Raw genomic sequence first — 22660 nt, 5'->3', positions numbered from 1 at the left:
TCCCTGGAACCAGCATCTGTTTTCTGTAGTCCTTCTCTACATTGAACTGCACACGAAACAGGCCTGTGAGGTCCTCAGGATTCCTTGATTCTAGAATCCAACACTGAGGACCCTGCTCCATGCAAAAGGCAAGGGTGAGGCTGTCTCACCAAGACAGCCACCCACACAGCCCCTGGTCTTCCATCAAAATCAGCAGCCTCCACAGCAGCCAAAAGGTGGAAGCAACGCAGGTGTCTGAATAGATGGAAAAAATGTGATTCAATAAACACAGGGAATATTATTCTGCCTTGAAAAAGGAAGGACACTGACACATGCTACAACATGCATGAAGCTTGAGGACATGATGTAAGTGAAGTAAGCAAGTCACAGAGGGATGGATACTGTATGAGTCCACTTACAGGAGGCACCTAGAGTAGTCAAATGAATAGAGACAGAGAGAAGAATGGTGGCTGCCAAGCCGGGGAGGAAGGGCAATGGGAGTTACGTGACGGGTACAGATGATGAAGGATGAAAAGAGTTCTAGAGTTGGATGGTGGTGATAACAACACTGTGAGCATAATTAATGCCACTAAACTTTGCACTTAAAAATGGTTGAGATGCCAGCCTGACCAACATGGCGAAACCCCGTCTCTACTAAAAATACAAAAATTAGCCAGGCATGGTGGCACATGCCTGTAATCCCAGCCACTCGAGAGGGTGAGGCAGGAGAATCGCTTGAACTCCGGAGGCGGAGGTTGCAGTGAGCCAAGATCGCGCCACTGCACCCCAGCCTGGGCAACAGAGCGAGACTCCACATCAAAAAAAAAAGGAAAAAAAAAACGATTGAGATGGCCCAGTGTGTTGGCTCACGCCTGTAATTCCAGCACTCTGGGAGGCAGAGGCGGGTGGATCACCTGAGGTCAGGAGTTCGAGAACAGCCTGGCCAACATGGTGAAACCCCGTCTCTACTAAAAATACAAAAATTAGCCAGGCATGGTGGTGGGCGCCTGTAATTCCAGCTACTTGGGAGGCTGAGGTAGGAGAATCACTTGAACTCAGGAAGTGGAGGTTGCAGTGAACCAAGATCGTGCCACTGCACTCCAGCCTGGGCAACAGAATGAAACTCTGTCTCAAAAAGAGAAAAAAAAATGGTTGAGATGGTTAATTTCATGTTATGTGTGTTTTACCACAGTTAAAAAACAATGCCCTCTGGCGGGGTGCAGTGACTCACGCCTATAATCCCAGCACTTCGGGAGGCGGAGACGGGTGGATCACGAGGTCAGGAGATCAAGACTATCCTGGGCAACACGGTGAAACCCCATCTGTACTAAAATACAAAAAAATTATCCCAGCATGGTGGCATGCACCTGTGGTCCCAGCTACTTGGGAGGTTGAGGCAGGGGAATCGCTTGAACCCAGGAGGCAGAGGTTCAGGTGACCCAAGATCATGCCACTGCACTCCAGCCTAGGCAACAAGAGCGAAACTCCGTCTCAAAAAATAAAATAAAATAAAGCAAACCAACAAAAAACCATGCCCTCCTGCACACCTACCTCCTGGGGAGAATGCCAGGGCCAGTACCCTTGACAGGACCGTGCCCCGGCTCCGTGCCTCTGGATGTGGTGTGGCAGCACATGCAATTCCCCGGGGGGACGTGAGACGAGGCTGTGTGAGGATGCCAGATGGCAGAGCTGAGGGGCAGGTACTGCGACAAGGCGGGAGGAGAGGGCCTCACAGTTCATCCTGCCCCACACACCTCACTCAGCCATGGACAGGACCAGGCAGCAGCAGGCACTGCTCCTCCTCCCCATCTGCCTTGCCTTCGCCTTCTCCCTTACCGCCGTGGTCAGCAGCCACTGGTGTGAGGGGATCCGGCGGGTGGTGAAGCCGCTGTGCCAGGACCAGCCGGGAGGGCAGCACTGCATTCACTTCAAACCGGACAACAGCAGCAATGGCAGGATGGACAACGACAGCCAGGCTGTCCTGTACATTTGGGAGCTGGGGGATGACAAGTTCGTTCAGCGTGGGTTCCATGTGGGGCTCTGGCAGTCCTGCGAGGAGAGCCTCAATGGTGAAGGTGAGTGAAGCCTGTAGATTCTGGGGGTGACAGGTGCAGGATGGGGCCGGGGCTCTGGAGCCAGGCTGTCTGGGTTTGAATCCTGCAGATTCTGGGGGTGACAGGTGCGGGTTGGGGCCGGGGCTCTGGAGCCAGGCTGTCTGGGTTTGAATCCTGCAGATTCTGGGGGTGGCAGGTGTGGGAGGGTGCAGGGGCTCTGGAACCAGGCTGTCTGGGTTTAAATCCTGCATCTCCACTGACTGTCTAGGTATCCTTGAGTAAGTCCCTTCACCTCTCTGCGCCTCGGTTTTCTCATCTATAAAATGGGAATAATAGCAGTACTTACCTCCAAGAGTGATTGTAAAGATGAAATGACCAGATTCACATACGGTGCTAGCAATAGGGCCTGGCACATTCCAAGTGTTTAGTAAAATTAGCTTTTCTCATTTGCTCTTGTCACCCAATCCCTAGTATTTAAAATTATTTGGGAATGAAAGGTGGCCCTGACCCAACTCGAAGGTGCGTCCCTGTTATTTCTCCTGCACTTGGAATGATCTTGGAGTGAATCTTTCAAAAAAGAAGAGTGTTTCTACCTCTCCAAGAATTCAGGAGGGAGGCATTTGACTCTTCTATATTAGGCAGCCTGGCTGTAAACGCATGCTCAGGGACAGAATACTCCCCGCTTTCTGCTGGGGAAGCAAAACCTCCAAGGCAGAAAAAGGAGGAATCCTCCTCCCATCCCCATTTCTCTCCTGACCTCAGCTTATTACAGTAAATTTCTCGTGCAGCTTTGTACTTTTCCTGGAGTTTCTAATTGCCTTTTCTTTTTCCACTCTCATAGCATTTGTTTTTTATTCCTGAGGCCTAAGTAAAAGGCAATAAGAATGAACCCCCTGAGGCCCAGCATGGTGGCTCATTCCTGTAATCCTAGCACTTTGGGAAGCTGAGACAGGAGAATTGCTTGAGACCAGGAGTTAGAGACCAGCCTGGCAACGTAGGCAACATAGTGAGACCTCTCTTTACAAAAGCTTTTTTTAAAAAAAAAATTAGCTGGGTATGGTGGGGTGTGCCTGTGGTCCCAGCTATTCTGGGAGAATCTCTTGAGCCTAGGAGATTGAGGCTGCAGTGAGTCATGATCGTGTGACCGCACTCCAGCCTGAATAATAGAGCGAGACCCTGTCTCAAATTTAAAAAAAAAAAAAAAAGAACACTCTGAGATGCTGTATGTTCCTCCCCACCACCCTCTCTCCCCGCGGTGGCCACTGTGGGGCAGTCCCCAGCCTGACTGACCCTCCCATGTATCCAGGTCAGTGCCTGTGTCTTGTGCTTTAACTGTGGTACAGACACTGCCATAGCGCCTGGAGCTAAAGCTATTTAGGGACCTTCCCAGTTCCTCTCTTCTCAGGGAGTGCTATCTTCCTATGGGTCTCTTCTCTACCTTCATGGACAGATGCAAAAGTCTCAGGACCTTGCGTCCTGGAGGATTTCCAAGACAGTTCCAGAATTTTGGTGTGGAAACTGTATTCACCGTACTTATAGGCAAATCACTTGGGAAATTCCACCTCCTTTCCAAGTTCTCATATGAAGACTGCCTATAGTACTTCTGTTTCCACAGCTCTATATAGGCATCACACCAGTTATCAAATGTATCACCCAAGGAGATTGTAAAAGAAATATCCAGGTGCCCAGTCCTGGAGGTTCTAATTTAAGAGAACCGGGGTGGAGTCTAGAGGTCTGTATTCTTTATTTTATTTTATTTTATTTTATTTTATTTTATTTTATTTTGAGACAGAATTTCCCTCTTGTTGCCCAGGCTGGATTGCAACGGCACAATCTCAGCTCACTGCAACCTCCACTTCCCGGGTTTTAAGCGATTATCCTGCCTCAACTTCCCCAGTAGCTGAGATTACAGGCATGAGTCACTGTGCCCGGCCGAAACTTTTTTTTAAAGAAAAAGAATAATACAGGCTAGGCGTGGTGGCTCAAGCCTATCATCCCAGCACTTTGGAAAGCTGAGGCGGGCGGATCACCTGAGGTCAGGAGCTGGAGACCAGTCAACATGGTGAAACTCCATCTCTGCTAAAAATACAAAAAATAGCTGGGTGTAGTGATGCGTGCCTGTAGTCCCAGCTACTAGGGAGGCTGAGGTGGAAGAATCGCCTGAGCCCGGAAGGCAGAGGTTGCAGTGAGCCGAGACTGCACCATGGCACTCCAGCTTGGGCAACAAGAGCTTGGTGTGTGTAACTCAGTGTGTGTGTGATGGTGGTGGTGGCGGTGGTGGTGGCGGTGGTGGTGGTGGTGGTAGTGGTGGCATCTTCTCAGCCTAAAACGAGCTGAAAGCAGGCGTAAGAGATGTGTGAGGCTGTTTCAGTTTCCTTCCTCTAGAGGAAGTCTGCTTGGCACTTCTGCAAACCCAGAGTGTTTACTTCACACACACACACACAGACACATGCACACACACAGATACACACACGCACACAGACACGCACACACACAGACATGCACACACATGCACACACAGACACACATGCACACACACAGAGACACACACACACACAGAGACACACACGCACGTGCACATTTTCCTGGATCACACACACCACTGAAGGGTTTTTCCTATATTGTCAGGAGCACACACTGAATCTAAAGAGGGTTAGTGTTCTCCGTGATTCATGGACAACAGTAAGCAGAAATAAAGGATGCATTTCTTGACTTCTGTCTTCGTCCATTCTCTGTTGCTTAGAACAGAATACCAGAAACTAGGTAATTTATAAAGAAAAGAAATGTATTACTTAGAATTACGGAGGCTGGGAAATCCACGGTCAAGGGAGCACATCTAGTGAGAGAGCCTTCTTGCTGGGGAGGACTCTTGGCAGAGACCCAGGGAGGTGCAGGGCAGCCCACGGCGAGGGTGCTGAGCGTGCTAACATTCTCACTCAGCCCTCTCCTCCTCTTCTTACAAAGTCACTCGTCCCACTTCTCATGAGAACCCATTAATTCATGAACGGATTAATCCATTCGCGAGAGCACAGCCCCCATGACCCAAGCAGCTCTTAAAGCTCCCACCTCTCAATACTACCACACTAGGGGTTAAATTTCAACATGAGTTTGGGAGGGGACATTCAAACCATAGCAACTTCTTTCTGACTTATATGAGACTATATTCTTGCATCAGGACAGGAAGAGCTCTTAATAAGTATCCCACTGGATGTCCTCAAAGATTACTCCACAGAGATGCCTTTTGAGATGCCCCTTGTGAAAGTAAACAAAAAGCGTCTGGAAGTCCAACAAATTGGAAAAGATTCCACATTGCGTTACATTTTCTTCTTGAAAATTCACGACACACATTAGCACATCAAAATCTCTGAGAAGTCCCCCGATACAGAAACTTGTTTAACGTTATATATTCCAGTGTTTCCCCAAATTTATGGTGCATAGAAGAGGTTTTTTATGTTTAATAAGGATTAATATTTTATAAGACTATTGTTCTGTGGAACACACTTTGGGAAAGGCTGACCTGGAACAATAGAGCCATTTTACAGATGAGAAGACTGAGTTCTAGAGATGTGAGTGACCCATGACCCACGGAAGAGTGCACAGGTAGGAGCTGAAGGGGCTGGGCTTGGAACTCAAATTGCAGAACACTTAGCCCTGACTTTGCCTGTTACCCCACAATGCACACACCTTAACTGAAGGGCAACAACTCATAATTATTGATGAACAATGTGCCCATCAATTAAAAAAAAAAAAATCTCACTCAATCATCAAGGCACAGGTTTACCTATGTAACAAACCTGCACGTCCTACCTATGTGCCCCGGAATTTAAAAGCGGAAGGAAAACACACACACACAAACACACAAAACACCTCTGCTCACATTTTACATATTTCTTGATGTACTAAGGTCATCCAGGTACACCTGGGTCTCTAAATATTGTCGTCACTTTATTAAGAAGGAAGAAAGAAGGACATCTTCCCCTGATCATCTCCGCCTCTCCTACTTGTTTTTCTAAAGCAAAAAAGTTTAGAATGAATTAATAATTAACTAATTATTTTTAGTCCATAATGAATAAAGTAATACCACACATGTTAGAGGACAAAACAAAAGCTACACATCAAGGAATTGCAAACTCAAATGCTTATAGGAGGTCCTAGCAAAAGTGCGTGGAGCTGGGCTAAGGGACTGCCGGTGACCTTGAACCTCCGTACCTCAGCTGCAGCGGCAGCCTCTAGCTCCCATCAGGTTCATGCTCGTGTGCACTTGTAAGCCCGCTGCGGTGTTATCAGATGCTCCGATTCTTCAAGGGAGGCAAGATGTTTGGATTTCTTTGTCCAATTTCTGAATTTTAAAATATCTTGAAAAAATGACGTGAGCCAAAAAAACTACGTCTGCTGCAGAGTGTGGCCGGGGCTCCCAACTGGTGACTGCAGCACAAAGGCATCTGGCATTTAGTCTGATTTGTCGCAGTACTTAGGAGATTTGGGGCATAAGAAAGACAAGGGCTCAAACTGGAGGGAAACGGGCTGGAGCCCAAACAGTCCTTTGGAGAGAGGGTCAGGAGGGGTGAGGAGAGCAGAGCTCCAATCCTGGGAGGATGTGCCTCGGCCCTAAACAAGTCCAGGAAAGGGGTTTCTGGGCGTCTGACTGCCCCAGCTCTGGTGCCCCGTGGGGTCTCCCTGTGTGTTTTCCTTCTGAATGGGCTCCGTGTCCCTAAAAGTTGACCCTCCAGGAAGCCCTTACCTGGAGTGCTTTTTGTTTGTTTGTTTGTTTGTTTTTTACAGAGTCTCAGTCTGTCACCCAGGCTGGAGTGCAGTGGTGGTGCGATCTCTGCTCACTGCAACCTCCGCCTCCCAGGTTCAAGCGATTCTTCTGCCTCAGCCTCCTGAGTAGCTGGGATTACAGGCGCCCGCCACCACACCCAGCTATTTTTTTTTTTTTTTTTTTTTGGAATTTTTAGTAGAGACGGGGTCTCACCTTGTTGGCCAGCCAGGATGGTGTCATTCTCCTGACCTCGTGATCCACCCACCTCGGCCTCCCAAAGTGCTGGGATTACAGGCATGAGCCACTGCTTCCGGCCACCTGAAGTGCCATTTTAAGACCTCCTCTGCCCAAGCCACCCCCAAGAACTCTATCCTTTCTCCCCAGTGCCTAGAATGTCTTTAAAGGGAACCCACACCTTTGATCCCACACTCTGAAATGAAAATTTGCAGCAAACATTCCCAGCCCAGGCAGTACTTACACGAAATGTTCTTTTCCTTAGGCGAGTCCACAAAATGCGTGGATTTTAGATTCTATGCTGTTCTGCTAAACTCAAAAAGTTCAGGGCAGAGGGACCCAGGCATCTCAGAAAGGACAGGGGCGGAGTGGGGGTCGAAGGAGAACACACCGACAGAGGATGTCAGAGTCAGGCAAGGAGGGATTGGACGCCACTTCCTCGGGCTGGCTTGCTGTCCTGCTTGGCTGCTGAAGCACTCGAGCTATGTAACACCCGCCTCCCTCCCCGGCTTCATGGGATTTATACAGATTTTTTCTTTTAATCCTGCTGGCTTTATTCAAAAGGAACATCATTTCTGAGGATTCGTATTCATCAAAGGGGTCACTAGGCTCTGACTCTGGGCCCAAGCTAAACTCACCCGTCTAAGCTATTCTGAATTCTCTTAATCTCCTTGGCTGGCCTCCACCTTCTCTTTGCCCAGCCCTTGCTCTGTGTTGGCCTCATCTCTATTCCTGGTGGGAAAGGCAGTTCTCTTTAAAGGACAAGTTAGACCTTCACTCCTCAGTGCATTAGGTAGAAAGACAAGAAGCGATTCAGTAAAGGCCTCTGAGGTCTTAGGTGAGAAACTCCGGTTTTTAATTCTTGACTCTACCAACTCGTGTGAGCCTGGTCTCCTCCAGGTCCATAAAATCGAGATCATTGTACTTGCCTTTATTAATAACCCAACACTCAAAACAGTGGAAAGGCCAGGCGCGGTGGCTCACGCTTGTAATCCCAGCACTTTGGGAAGCCGAGGCGGGCAGATCACGAGGTCAGGAGTTTGAGATCAGCCTGGTCAACATGGTGAAACTCTGTCTCTACTAAAAAACACAAAAAAGTAGCTGGGCATAGTGGTGGGTGCCTGTAGTCCCAGCTACTCTGGAGGCTGAGGCAGGAGGATTGCTTGAACCCGGGAGGCAGAGGTTGCAGTGATATCGTGCCACTGCACTCCAGCCCTGGCAACAGAGTGGGACTCCGTCAATCAATCAATCAATCAATCAATAATAACTGTGGAATGCAGTTCACAAAATACTTTCACAAATTTCTCATTGGAGTCCTTTTATTAGACCCATTTTGCAGATGAGGAAAGTGAGGCTCAGAGAGGCCAGGAAACTTGCGAGGATGACTGGCTGTAGCAGGACCATGCAGAAATGCCAGGCCTTGTGGATGTAAATGCCACACATTGCCTGTGGTATCCTTCTGCTGCCAACCTGCTGACCTGACTCGCCAGGGTATGGTTAGGACTGGATGAGGCGACGTGAAAGAAGGCTCTGCGTCAGCCCCCAAGTTCTCCAAGAGAGAACGGGGTGTGAGGACTGAGGTGCTGCCAGTGCTTTGGGGACCTCCTTGGTATAACTGGGGAGGCTCAGATGAATTATTTCCTCGGTGACCATGGTACTGCTGCTGACATGAGAGAATCAACCAGGAGAAATGTCCAATCATGTTAATCCGAAGTGACTTAATTCTAATGTTGCAGAGGCCACTGTGGCTGCCCACGGACTGACAGGTCCTCGATCCTGTTGCCGTCAACCCCAGGCGGTGTAAATATTCTCCCTCGGGCCCCCTGGGATGGACAATCATGTGACACACGAATCCCTGGCTGCACATTTGAGTCAGAAAGCGTCCCAGTGGAGAAGCTCCAGGAAATGGTTCCATCATCACCCCAACCTGGGTTTCTCTTCTCCCTATAGCTCAGCGGAGGGGCGGTGCAGGAGTGTGAAGGAATGAGGCCCATAGGTACTTGGAGTTTCATGAGGATGGGCACAGCAAATGTTAAGGTTTATAAGGATTAGACATGCACTGCCAGAAGCGTATGCTTGCACACATATCATCCTTCCCATGTGCTATGACTGGATATTTGTGTCCCCTCTCCAGGTTCATATGCTGAAACCCTAACCCCAATGTAATGGTATTAGGAGGTGGGGGCCTTTGGGTGGTGATTAGGTCATGAGGGTGGAGCCCTCACATATGGAGTTAGTGCCCTTATAAGAAGAGGCTAGAGAGCTAGCCGGATCTCTTTCCGCCATGTGAGGTTACTACAAGAGGCTGTCTGCTGGCCAGGCATGGTGGCCCTTGCCTGTTATCCTAACACTTTGGGAGGCTGAGGTGGGCAAATTGCTTGAACCCAGGAGTTTGAGACCAGCCTTGGCTCAATATAGTGAGGCTCCATCTCTACAAAAAAAAAAAAAAAAAAAAAAAAAAATTAGCCGGGTGTGGTGGCGTGCACCTCTAGTCTTAGCTACTTGGGAGGCTGAGATGAAAAGATCATTTGAACCCAGGAGATTTTGGCTGCAGTGAGCTGTGATCCATTGCATTCCAGCCTGGGTGACAGAGCAAGACCCTGTCTCAAAAAATAAAAAAAATAAAAGAAGCTCTCTGCAACCTGGAAGAGGGCCCTCACCAGAACCCAACCATGCAGGCATCTCAGACTTCCAGGCTCCAGATCTGAAAAGCGGTTCCTGTTGTTGATAAACAACCCCGTCTATGGTAATTTGTTACAGGACTAAGACACTACAGGACCCTGAGGAGGTGGAAGGTCAATGCTGGGTGGTGCTGGGGAGGCAAAAAGATGGGCTCTGTGTTGGGAAGTCAGGTTGATGGAGAGAGGACATAAAAGCTAACAGGAGGAATTTAGACTTGATGCTAGGGGAAATAGGGAGCCATAGAGCGTTCTTGAATAGGAAAATTAAATTACTTGGGATTTTCTCTCCTATGAAAGAAAAAAAAAATTATTGAAGTCTACTGATGCTCCCTAAACTTCCTCTGTTCCTGGAATCTTCCAACAATGGTAGCTTGCCCTTAGGGTTGCTCAGAGTCTGGAAATAAATAAATGGTTCATGCTAACCACTGCAAAAAATACTCTAATAGAACTCATTTTATTCTAATAATATTTAAATGCATATGAACTGTGGTAGAAGCTTTCCTAAGTATGGTTTCATGTAATCTTCAAAGCAAGGCTGAGGTGGGGACTACTGGATCTATTCTGGTGATAAGAATGCCATTGCTTTGACGAGTCCATGGGAAATGCCTCATAGCTTTCACGCCGTGCTCTGCTTTAGTTCCCACCAGGGTCAGACTGGGGGCGGCTCCCTTGTCTCAGGCAACTTTGCACCCCCGGCACCTTTCCTTGATTGCATTAAGTCAGTGATGTAGCGGGACAGCACTGGGCCCGGGCTCTGCAGCCCTGAGATCTAACAAGGAAACTGCCTCTACCTGCACTGTCTTGAATAAGTCACTTTCCCTCAGAGGCCCCTGAATACACTACTCTAAACTGTGTGGGCATGAACCAGAGGATTTCCCAGGCTGCTCCCACTCAACAGTCCATGATTCTATTTTGGGCCGATGTGTTAGTAGAGAGAGTGCAGGACACTCAGCTGGGACAGGACCCCAGAGGGTGACTTGCCATGGTCTCAATCCTCCATCTGTCACCCCCCAAAACCAGAATTTGGTTACATCTTCACACCAAGTGGATATCCATGGACTTCGAATTTTAAAGGGAACTGCGTATCTAACTGTGACTCAAGATTTTTCACCTGATGTGTGCGACCTGGCAGATGACACTCACATACAAATAACATTTATCCTTCTGGAAAACATAAATGAGTCTGGTAGTGGGTTCTGCCCAATACCTGGTACATGCACGATTCCTCCTTTCTTTCATAGTCAAGAAAGCATGAAGAAATGCAAGCAAATGTGTGACTTGCATGCTAAGAGTCTTAGTAACAGACATGGCTCTGAATCTGCTCTCACTCATTTAAAAATAAATTGCAAACTTTGATCATTTCCCTTCAACAAGAAGCCAATTATTTCAGATTCATATCATAATGAATGCTATTTCCAAAGCTGAGAACCCCTGGTCTAAGACTTGCAGTATTAGTCCAGATAGGCTAGGTTAGGCTGCAATAACAAACAACCTCCCACATTCCAGTGCTTCAAACCAACACATTTATTTTTAGCTCATTCTGTATAGACTTTTCAGGTTGGCAAGGGGTCTGTCCTCATTGTAGCTATTCAGGCACCTGGGCTGATGGAGACTTCCTCTTGACATGGGCCTCTGGGATCACAGAGCAAGGGAACAAGAACCAGGGGAAAATACATTGGCTCTTAAAGCTGCTCAGATCCATGTCATTTTTGCTCCCAGTTCATTGGTCAAAGAGTGTTACGTGGCCAAGCCAGAGTCCAATAGGGCAGATTATATCATGCTCCCACACAGAGGGGCAGCTCACATCCCTGACGTGAAGTAAAGCAGGCTGCACACTCCCCATTCCTCATCCAGTTAAGGGGCTAGAAATACACCATTTGCCCCCTGGTTGTGAAGGGTAACCCGCTTCTGGATGCATTTTTATCTTTCAGATGAAAAGTGTAGGAGTTTCCAGAGCGTAGTGCCAGCTGAAGAACAAGGTAAATACCTTACTCACACTCTGCCCACCAGCACTCCTCATAGCTTGGACTATTTTTACAGTTTTATTGGGAATAGGGGAAATGATGAGGGAGTCATTGATGATTTTTCCATGAAGTCAAGTCCAAAAGGTAGAAGCACAGGCTCTCTTCCTGTGCCCTATAGCCAGTGGTGTGCTGGCAAATGTTTTCACAGCCCACTTTGTAGCGTGAATGGGAAGCCCTGATTGGCAACATTGGCCGTGTTCCTTGGTGTAAATATTCCCTCCACAGCCAATTTCAATTGCAAGATGAACACAGCTCTCAGTTGCAAGATGAATGCAGAGCTGTGAGATGTGCTTCAGCACACCACTGCCTAGAGCAGTTTTTCTTCTCTCTAAAGCTCCCTAACACTCAGTATCTTTGTAATTACTTTCTTAGTGTCTGTTCTCCCAGCTGGAGTAGAGGTTTTGTGAAGGTATGGATCACATCTATTCATTGCTGTGTCTTCATTACCTAACTTGCCTTAGCAGAGTCCTTTCGCAAAGATGAGTTTCCCTTTCTGTCCCCTTTCTCCACTGCCCTCCACTGCCAGCAGAGTTCCTTGAAGTCACAGGTGGGATCCTCTCCAGAAGGTAAATAAGTGACTTCCACAGAAACAAATGAGGTTTTGGTACCTGCAGACAGGGCTCTCCAACTCACAGACCCTCCGCCCCGATGTTTGTATATCTTTTTCTTGCAAAAGGCAAAGATGATATCTCCTGGTAAAATCAAAACATCATGGTGAGAGGTGAGGCTGGCTGGACTTCCTGGGTCTAGCGGGGATTTGGGGAACTTTTCTGTCGTACAAGAGGTTTCTAAAACACACCAATCAGCGTTCTGTAAAACACACCAATCAGTGCTCTGTAAAATGCACCAATCAGCAGAATTCTAAAAGTAGCCAATCGCGGGGAGGATTGAAAAAAGGGCACTCTGATAGGACAGAAATGGAACATGGGCGGGGCCAATAAGGGAATAAAAAAGCTGGCCACCCCAGCGGGCAGCGGCTACCCTCTTGGGTCCGCTTCTACTGTCTGGAAGCTTTGTGTTTTCACTCTTCACAATAAACCTTGCTACCTCTCACTCTTTGGGTCTGTGCCACCTTTAAGAGCTGTAACACTCACTGCGAAAGTCCATGTCTTCATTCTTTAAGTCAGTGAGACCATGAACCCACTGGCAGGAGCCAACTCCAGACATAATGGTAGTTTTTGAGCCAGGGCATGGAGACCCGCAGCACCACTCATGCCCTCACAGCATGGTTTTGCTTAGTTTCCCCCACTCCACATCCCCCCTCAGCTATGGGCAATCCCTACAACTGTCTCTTTCAGCCCTGAGGAGTGCCTTTCCATTGCCAGCTTTCTAAGATTCAGCAGAGAGGCATCTGTGATTTTCACTCCAGCATGTCTGTTTTTCATGTTTTGTTTAGAAATGAGCTAAATCAAAGGACTGAACATTTTAGTACTTCTGAATTAGAAATGCCCAGCGTTTCCAACATCCCTTTTCTTTGGCAGGTGTTTTGTGGCTGTCCATCGGGGGCAAGATCCTGGATATTGTTCTGATACTGACAAGCGCCATCCTCCTGGGCTCCAGAGTGAGTTGTCGCAGCCCTGGGTTCGACTGGCTCAGGGTGGATGCCTTGGTAGCCATCTTCATGGTACTGGCAGGTACTTTCCAACGGCATCCTTGGAACAGGATGCCCAGAGGGACAGCAGAGCGCCAGGCTGGACATGCGGACATGCTCATTGCCATAGAACAGGCTGGCTCTTTCCCATCAATGGCCATTTGAGCAGGGCAGGTGGTCCACTGGATCAGTCACCAGTGAATTCCATTGGATGGAGACAATATTCCTAGGGTGACAGATGAAAAGGGGCTAGGCACAGATGGAAAGTGAAATTTATCCATGTATCTTTATCACAATCAGGGAAGAGGGTGCCCTGGCTCTGACAGCTGATATCACTTCACTGAAAACAGGGCTTAGTCATGAGTCTGTGGAGGGATCCTGCCCAGGTGCAGACATCTCCTTAACGGTTGTATGACCTCAGGCAAGTTACTTAACTTCTCTAAGACAGAACACTATAATGTATCTCAAAACACTTTGGCAATGACTAAGTAAGAGTGCACCTAATATAGAAAAAGTACTCAATAGATGGTAGTTAAAAAAAAAAAAGTATCCACATTTGGTATAAATATTCCATAAAAATAAATAACTCCTTTTTTTTAGCTCTACTTCTGTGTTCTCCAAGCAACTTTTAAAGCCACTTAGTTGGGTCTCCTAAGAGGGCCTTTCCAGGGAGAAAGAACCCTGAACGAATGACTTCCTTTAGTCCTCAAACTGGATACAAAAAGTTACTCATGTTAATTTAATCATGTAGCAGGCCAATTTGTACATCGTTGTTGGGCCTGATAAGTGTAATGCATCTTTCCTAAGTCCTTTTTTTAAATGTCCCTTTTCATTATTTTATTTTACTTATTTATTTATTTTGGGATGAGGTCCCCCCACGGAGGTTTCAAACCCCTGAGCTTAAGCATTCGTCCCTCCTCAGCCTCCAGAGTACCTGGGATTACAGGTGCATGCCACCATGCCCACCTCCCTCAAGTCTTATCCTCAGCGAATGGGATGATAAGATCCAATTTCTGATCTTCTTAGGAAGGAACCAGGCCATAGAGACTCCTGCCCAGGTTCTGACAGGTCCTCCTCGATTGTGTGTTTCTGGATGTCTCTTCAGTTTCAATTGTGGGAAAGAGATGTCCAGCGGGATGTTTACGGATGAATACATGCAGATACATCCAAAGGACTTTATGAATGCTAGAGAGCTCCTTACAGCCAAAACACGCAGCATAGAGTTCTTCCATCATGTGTCTTCTTAACTGTGGCTCACAGAGCTTTCCTTGTGCAGGGCTCCTAGGCATGGTGGCCCACATGATGTACACAACCATTTTTCAAATCACTGTGAACCTTGGACCAGAAGATTGGAAGCCTCAGACCTGGGACTATGGCTGGTCATATTGGTAAGTTGCTTGGTCATGGTGCTCAAGTCCTGGAGGGTCAGGAGAGATGCACATAAAGATGAACGTAAGTTTTTGTTTGTTTGTTTGTTTGTTTTGAGACGGAGTCTTGTTCTGTCGCCCAGGCTGGAGTGCAGTGGCACAGTCTTGGCTCACTGCAAGCTCCGCCTCCCAGGTTCACGCCATTCTCCTGCCTCAGCCTCCCGAGTAGCTAGGACTACAGGCACCCGCCACCACGCCCTACTAATATTTTTTTTTTTGGTTGTATTTTTTAGTAGAGACGGGGTTTCACCGTGTTAGCCAGGATGGTCTCGATCTCCTGACCTTGTGATCCGCCTGCCTCAGCCTCCCAAAGTGCTGGGATTATAGGCGTGAGCCACTGCGCCCGGCCAAACATAAGTTTTATAGGATGACCAACCTTGGTCATAGTGCTGGCATCTGCCGGTATGTGACTCTGGGTGAATTCTGTGACCCATCTGTAGCCAATTCCCTCATCTATAAAGTGAGGATACCTGCCTCAAACATTTGTATAGGGATTTAAAGAGATTAGGTTTATAAAACTCTTTGCACCTAGTAAAGTCCCCGAGAAATGGAGACATTGTTGATGTTCAATTCTTAAACATGGTGTGGGAGGAAGTGTCTTGATCTGTAACTCCTAATAAATACTTCGATGGGGGAAGATCCAGCCCCTGTTTCTAACGCAAAGACAAGGTCATGACATGAGAATTCTGTCTCTAAAGGACTCGACCACATTCTGCAAGACCACAGGGGTTCTCTTTGATGTGGACCTCTGAAGCCTATCGTATCTTAAAAATAGATGTACATAACTTACATTTTCATCTTATATAACAACCTCTTATGTTACTTTCCTCTTTGTAAAACGCATCACACATTCAGGACTCACTCCCTCATCCTACTATTCTAGGATTCAGTGAACGCATGTGTGTTACTGTGAGCCATATGCTTCATGAGTTGTTAGAGTCTGAACTTTTCTTAGTCTTCATCTTCCCAGTCTGAAGATGTTAATTTTTACAACTGTTTCTCTGGGCACCTGTCCCTCCACCTGTTTGTCACTTAGCTGCCCCCCTTTGAATTAGGGCTGTGGGTTCTGAGGGGCTGTCACTGGCACCTTACACAGTTGAGACTGTAGTTGCAGCAGAACTCAGATGAATCGTAGGTGGATTCTCAACTCTGGCCAATTTGTACTGCACTCCTTTTGCTATGGATAGAAGCAAATTCCAAACACTAAAGGAGCCTGAAGAATGGTCTGTTTCCAATATCATTTTGTTTTGTTTTTGCTTTCTATTACTTTCAATTACTTAATTTTTAGCAAAAGAAGTATGTAAATGGTTGTTAAAAATCAAATAGCACTAAGAATAAAAATCGATCAATTCCGTTCTCTCCCTGTGCCACCCTTCTGATACCCACCAAGTTCATTCTGTTTGCGCTTAGTAAACCAGTTACCGCGACAATGGATCTTACAAAAGATTTATTCACAGGGCAGATAAAACATTTATTCACAGGGCAGTCTGATAAGGAGGTGGGAGAACAGCTCTAAAATCCACCTCCCTGAAGATAAGGCTTAGGGATATTTATGGGTTAAAGAAGCGGGGTGGTCTAAGGCAAAGAGGAAAGGTGATTGGCAGTGGGGGAAAATAAAGTTATTGGTGATCTGTGCAAGCATAGCCAGGGTTCATGGCTTTTCACAGGACGCATGTTCAGGAAATGGTAGCATCAGCATGTTCTGAGGGTAGAGTTTTTGGCCTTCTGACATCAAAAGGCCACCTCTCAGGCACTTGTACAGGATCAGCTGAAGGATCGGTGGTCTCAACCAGTTTGAACTGGATAGGAGCTACCCCAAGTTCCTGAAAAACAAGCAACCATTACCATGGTGACATATACATCATAAATGCTATCTGTAAGGAAGCCAGTGAAGGTTAAGTTATAGAATTTAGTGGTGTGGCTTTTAGCTACATGGGGAGGAAAAAAAGCAAGCGACCAAAAGCAAGCAGGGCAGGTTAGGTTTGGTGGACCTAATCAGATTACCTTCTCAGTTTCTCTTCCAACCCCCAAAGCCCTCAGTCTTCCAGCCCTATTCCAGGCTGGTTGCTGTCTAGAGCTGTTATGAGACTTCCCTGCGCCACTCCCTTATCTTTGAATGCTGTTTCTTAGGTCCCATTGCCTTATCTTATTTAGTTTACATCTACCTTTTCTGGGAGTACATCCTTCAGTAGCTTCCTAAGAAAGGATCCAATGAGAGATAAATTATTTTACTCCTTGCATGCCTGGAAATTCAATACTCCATAATTGATTGATCATTTGGCACAGTGCAGAATTCTCTGTTGGAAATCATTTTCCCATAGAATTTTGATGGCCGTACTCCATTTTCTTCTAGCATTCATAGTTTCTGTCAAGAGTCCAGCACCATTCTGATTCATGTGCCTTTGTAGGTGGCCTGTTGTTTTCTTCTCTTTATGACCAATGTTCTGAAATGTCATGATGATATCCTTCGGCGAGGATTCTCTTCTCTCCACATTCATCCTTCATCTATGTGCTTGGGGTTGGGATGGGGAGCCTTTAATCTGAATATTCGTGTCCTGGAATTATGGTGATTTTTGTATTTGTATTATTCCTTTGATTGTTTCCTTTCCTCAGTTTTTTGTTCTCCTTTTAGGAAACTCTTGTTAGTTAGATATTAGGTCTTTTGGATTTGTTATTCAAGGACCTTATTACTTTCTTTATATTTTGTTTCTCTTTTTATTATATTTTCTGAAAAATTTTCCTTACTTGTCTTCCAGCCTTTCTATTGAATTCTTATTTTGCACTTATTTTAATTTTCCAAGCTCTTCCTTGTTTTCTAGCTGTTCCTTTTTCATAATATCCTGATCCTGTTTTATTGATACAGCATCTTCTCTTCTCATGTTCCTCTGAGGATATTAACCAAAGGGTTTGTTTTTTGTTGCTGTTTTCTTTTGTTCCTTGTGTTATCTCTTTCCTTGAGAATTCTTTCTCCTCCCCACTTTGTTGTTGGACCTTTCCCCCAACGATCTTGGCATCCTTGATTGTCAAGGATAATTGGAAGCTCTGGAGCAGGGTTGGCATTTATCTACTGGTAGGCTCTTTTGTTGTTGTTGTTTTGGCATGTGATTGGGTATGGCACCATCTATTTAATCCTGGAATTCCACTCCACAAAAACACACACATATATCAGTTTGTAGAGGTTCCTTCCACAACCTGTCAGTGTCTTCAGAAGGGATTCATCCATTATCTGCAGGAAGTGGAGTGAACTCATATGCCTGGCTGATCATTTCTGAGGTTAGGCATAGGAAAGGGCTGGACAGCTTCCCATTCCTGTGCAGATTTCCATACAATCCCATTTTCAGACCAGCCCCCTTCCCTGTCTTCCTTTGGGCCTCCTGTCTCTGAATCTGGAGGCTTTCCTTCCGTTCACCTTCTCCAGAGAATAAAACTTTGCTCTCCTGGGAGAAAGGGAGGTGGGGGAGAGTGTCTGTGGTAAGGAGGAGACTGGGGAAAAGGCCGGATTTTTTGTGCCGTATTTGTGCCTCAAGGTTCTGCACCTCTCAAGGATACAGCGGTGCTGATATAACAGGTATCCTTCTTGTCTTGTGGGTGGCCCTCATTGCAGACACTTTCTGTGTTGCATCTCTCACTCTATGAATTAGTCATCCCTCTCCCAGCCGTTTCCATCCTCTTGTGTCTCCTCTCCAATTCTCCTTGTCCTTGTCTGCTCACACTAGTACACATCCCTTTACTCTCATTTCAGTGGGGGTGTGGAGAGATGCAATGAGTTTCTGCCCTCATTTAAACCAAAATAATCACCTACTTAAAGAAAAGATGAAGCAAGGGCAGGCCCACCCCAGAACCCTGATGTGTGTCCCTGGTTAACCGAGCCCACGGCATCAGGAAGCAGCAACGTCTCGCAAGTTGGCCAGCAGTACCCGGACTCACAGCGTTTGCAGCCGCATCCAGGATGTCCCACTTTCTAACTGGTGGTCGTGGACAAGTTGCTTAACTTCTCTGTGTCTCAGTTTCCTCATCTGTAAAATGGAGCTTATTACAGTGCCCCCATCAGGGGGTCGCTCTGAGGTATTCAGTTAGATAACCCAGTACCCATCACGGCATCTGGCATACATACAAGACTGTTTATTATTGTTAATCTTACTATTATCCATGAGGAAGTGTCTCTGGTTAGCCCTACATTTTGCTTTACTTCTCTAGGTTCTTTGTCCACCACACAGCCCTTCTCTTTATCTCATAATAATGCAAACATTTGAACACCCTTTGGTATAAAGTAGATGCTAATTACCATGTTCCCAACACAGTGCTGGGTTCTATGAAGGATGAAAAGTGTAGCCCATCATCTCAGTATGCAATGGGCTTACAGTCTGGATGGGGATATAAGAATAACGATGCTGGTTGGGCGCGGTGGCTCATGCCTGTCATCCCAGCACTGTGGGAGGCCAAGGCGGGCAGATCACCTGAGGTTGGGAGTTCAAGACCAGCCTGGCCAACATGGTGAAACCTCGTCCCTACTAAAAATCCAAAAATTAGCCAGATGTGGTGGCACACGCCTGTAGTCCCAGCTACTCGGGAGGCTGAGGCAGGAGAATTGCTTGAACCGGGAGGCAGAGGTTGCAATGAGCCAAGATCATGCCATTGCACTCCAGTCTGGGTGACAGAGACTCCGTCAAAAAAAAAAAAAAAAAAAAAAAAAAAAAAAAAAAAAAGACACCAATGCCACTGTCCTGGGTTAGAACCAACAACAGCAACAATTTGTAAACTTCTATGCAGCGGATGCCATACTAAGTATTAATACGTCCCACGCATTCACTCATTGAATTCCTCACAGCCACCCTGGTGGCAGCATTGATACAATATTCCAGTTTTGCAGATGAGGAAACTGATTCAAAGAGGTAAAGCAACCAGCTCAAGGTCACACGGTTAATACGAGGTGGGGCCACGGTGCAGAGCCAGCACAGCAACTCCAGAATCCATTCTCTTAACCCTTGGGCTAAACAATACGTTGACTAGACTCTGGGATTTGTGATCCAAAATGCAGGTCCAAATTGAGTAGAACGAGGAGCTGTTTTTTTCTCCAGATTGACCCCCAGCAGGAAGTCCCGGAATCACAGCCCTCAGCCCTCTCCTAACGGTGCCTTCTGTTGACAGCCTCGCCTGGGGTTCTTTTGCCCTCTGCCTGGCTGTGTCCGTCACGGCCATGAGCAGGTTCACGGCAGCCCGCCTGGAATTCACCGAGAAGCAGCGCGCACAGAACGGCAGTCAGCACTCTCAACAGAGCTTCCCGGAACCCGAAGCTTCAGAGAGCGTTTGGAAAACAGGAGCTGCTCCTCGTCCTGCTGGACAAGGCTTCAGGAATGTTTCTGGGCACCTCCCACCAGGCGCCCCAGGCAAGGTGTCCATATGCTAGCCAATGTCCATGGCTGCCACATCTGCACAGGCAAACGAGCCAGGCGCTGACACTCACAACGTACACCCTGCCTCTGGGTTGGACTTCAGGAGACTGTTGTCCAGCGAAAGCTTCCATCCCCACCCCTCCACATCTCACCTTTTACTAAACACCTTTGACTTCAGCCTTTGATTCCTGTTAAAATGCCAGTACCTTGAAGTGCGATATTGCTTACTGAAGATATCAACCATTGACACTCTAGTATAAAAGAGAGCTTCTTAATGACAGTGAATTTGATAAGGATACCAAAGAAAGAGGGAGGATGCCAGTACTAAGGGGAAGAGGATTGAAGAAAGGGGAAAGCAAGTCTTTTTAACTACGAGGGAGGCAAAATGTGTTGCCTGCATAGGTTTATTGACAGAAAAATCCAGAAAAATGTTTTCTCCTAGTTGACACACACAATAAAGTATGTGCGGCTATCTCATACTTCCTTTTTCATCTGAATCAAGAAGACAGAAATTTCAAAATATGTTTCCTGTTATTTTTTAAAATATTTTTTCTTGGAAATTTTGTGTTTCTACTTCTCATAAAATCAGTTTGGAAGGACAGTCAAACGATAGAAATGAACACACAGTCAAACGGAATGACATCTTATCTTAGTTTAAGTGGAACACATGTTTGAATTGTTCTGCTTAAATTAAATCGCCAGCCACTTTTGCTTCTAAAAATAAACATTACCAAACATGCAGGTCTTGTTGGAGGCAATGGTGGGCTGCAGGATTCCTTAATCCGGTCAGCTGCAATATTGTGTCAATTCATCCCATGTCTTGCTACAATGTTATTCAGGCCACAGGTTGTTCCACATATAATTTGGTTTTTTGAAAAAAAGAAAGGGGAGTGGGCATAGTGGCTCATGCCTGTAATCCCAGCATTTTGTGAGGCCGAGGTGGGCAGATCACTCGAGGTCAGGAGTTCGAGACCAGCCTGGCCAACATGGTGAAATACTGTCTCTACTAAAAAAAACAAAAAACAAAAAACAAAACAGAAATAGCTGAGCATGGTGGCACATGTCTGTAATCCCAGCTACTCAGGAGGCTGAGGCAGGAGAATCACTTGAACCTGGGAGGTGGACGTTGCAGTGGGCAGAGATCGCGCTACCGCACTCCAGCTTGGGCAACAGAGTGAGACCCTGTCTCGAAAAGAAAAGAAAAGAAAGGGACTACAAACTCTAACAACCTTCAATATGTCCTTGCTCAGATCCATTTTAAAAATGATATCCATATGTTTTGTAAACATATCATTTCTGGGAAAATTAAATCCAATAAAAATCTGTTTATGTTGAACTGTAGAACTTACACTGTCCTAAAATAAATGAAAAAAAATCCAGCTACCTTTGTGTTTGGGGCTCAACGTGAGCACCTGCCTGAGAAACGTTGGTTCTGTGGAATTTTGTGTTTCATTGCGCTAAGCATATATGAAGAGATATACAATGGATTCTTGCTGGAATAAACCCAACCTGGAGAACGTCTGCTGGGGTTCCCTGGGCCATTTGCTCACCTACAGCAGGAGAATTTATACCCACAAGCCTCTGCCCTTTGCAGTGTGCAGGTACTTTCAGATGGTTTTTCGTCCCTATGTATTCATGTAGGCAGGTCCTGTGTGACTGTCACGTTCTCAAGTCAAAGTCTCATCTTACAGGGACGGAAATACACTGGACATAGACTTCCCTGAATTCTCTCTTGTGAAAAACACCTGGGAACACTGTGGCTGAGGATGCCAGGGAAGAAATGAATTTTTAAAAACTATTTGGACCAGTTTTTGTTTTTATTTATTTATTTTCTTCATCAACGTTTATTTTAGGTTCAGAGCAGGATACATGTGCAGGTTTGTTACATGGGTAAAGAAATACATTTTTGGCTGGGCGTGGTGGCTCACACCTGTAATCCCAGCACTTTGGGAGGCCCAGGCAGGTGGATCACCCGAGGTCAGGAGTTCGAGACCAGCCTGGCCAACATGGTGAAACCCCATCTCTACTAAAAATACAAAAAATTAGCCAGGCGTGGTGGCGGATGCCTGTAATTCCAGCTACTCAGGAGGCTGAGACAGGAGAATCAATTGAACCCGGGAGGTGGAGGTTGCAGTGAGTCAAGATCATGCCACTGCATTCCAGCCTGGGCAACAAAAGGAAAACTCTGAAAAGAGAGAGAGAGAGAGAGAGAGAGAGAGAGAGAGAGAGAGAGAGAGAGAGAGAGAGAGAGAGAAAGGAAGGAAGGAAGGAAGGAAGGAAGGAAGGAAGGGAGGGAGGGAGGGAGGGAGGGAGGGAGGGAGGGAGGGAGGGAGGGAGGGAGGGAGAGAGGGAGGGAGGAATTTTTGGAGCCATGTGAGGGCAACTGTCATCATCAGATGGTACACTTGGCCCCTAGAGAACAAAGCCAGTGGTCAATCAAACACCAGGGCAGGACAGAAGGCGACTGGTCACTGAGGCTTAAGTCAAAAAACCATTCTTTGCTACATCCTCTGAG

The 22660-nt window shown here is 46.6% G+C and overlaps 1 protein-coding gene across 1 annotated transcript; it reads left to right on the top strand.

The window, feature by feature from the left end:
• Positions 1-1736: 1736 nt before the first annotated feature.
• GSG1L2 (GSG1 like 2) lies at positions 1737-22341 on the top strand. The gene is made up of 5 exons (XM_037987315.2): positions 1737-2054; positions 11642-11689; positions 13216-13368; positions 14602-14713; positions 19901-22341. The coding sequence occupies exons 1-5, from the start codon at positions 1745-1747 to the stop codon at positions 20157-20159; spliced, it is 882 nt and encodes a 293-aa protein (XP_037843243.2). The 5' UTR covers positions 1737-1744; the 3' UTR covers positions 20160-22341.
• Positions 22342-22660: the final 319 nt, after the last annotated feature.

Source organism: Chlorocebus sabaeus, chromosome 16, assembly GCF_047675955.1.
Source record: "Chlorocebus sabaeus isolate Y175 chromosome 16, mChlSab1.0.hap1, whole genome shotgun sequence".
NCBI lineage: Eukaryota > Metazoa > Chordata > Mammalia > Primates > Cercopithecidae > Chlorocebus > Chlorocebus sabaeus.
This window is presented reverse-complemented; position numbering and strand designations above follow the sequence as displayed.

Bases quoted from the DNA above. Each gene is read 5' to 3' on its own strand.
- GSG1L2 (XM_037987315.2), top strand. From the start codon at position 1,745: ATGGACAGGACCAGGCAGCAGCAGGCACTGCTCCTCCTCCCCATCTGC. The intron at 11,690-13,215 runs GTAAATACCTTA...TTTCTTTGGCAG, and splicing joins AGTGCCAGCTGAAGAACAAG to GTGTTTTGTGGCTGTCCATC. The intron at 14,714-19,900 runs GTAAGTTGCTTG...TTCTGTTGACAG, and splicing joins GACTATGGCTGGTCATATTG to CCTCGCCTGGGGTTCTTTTG.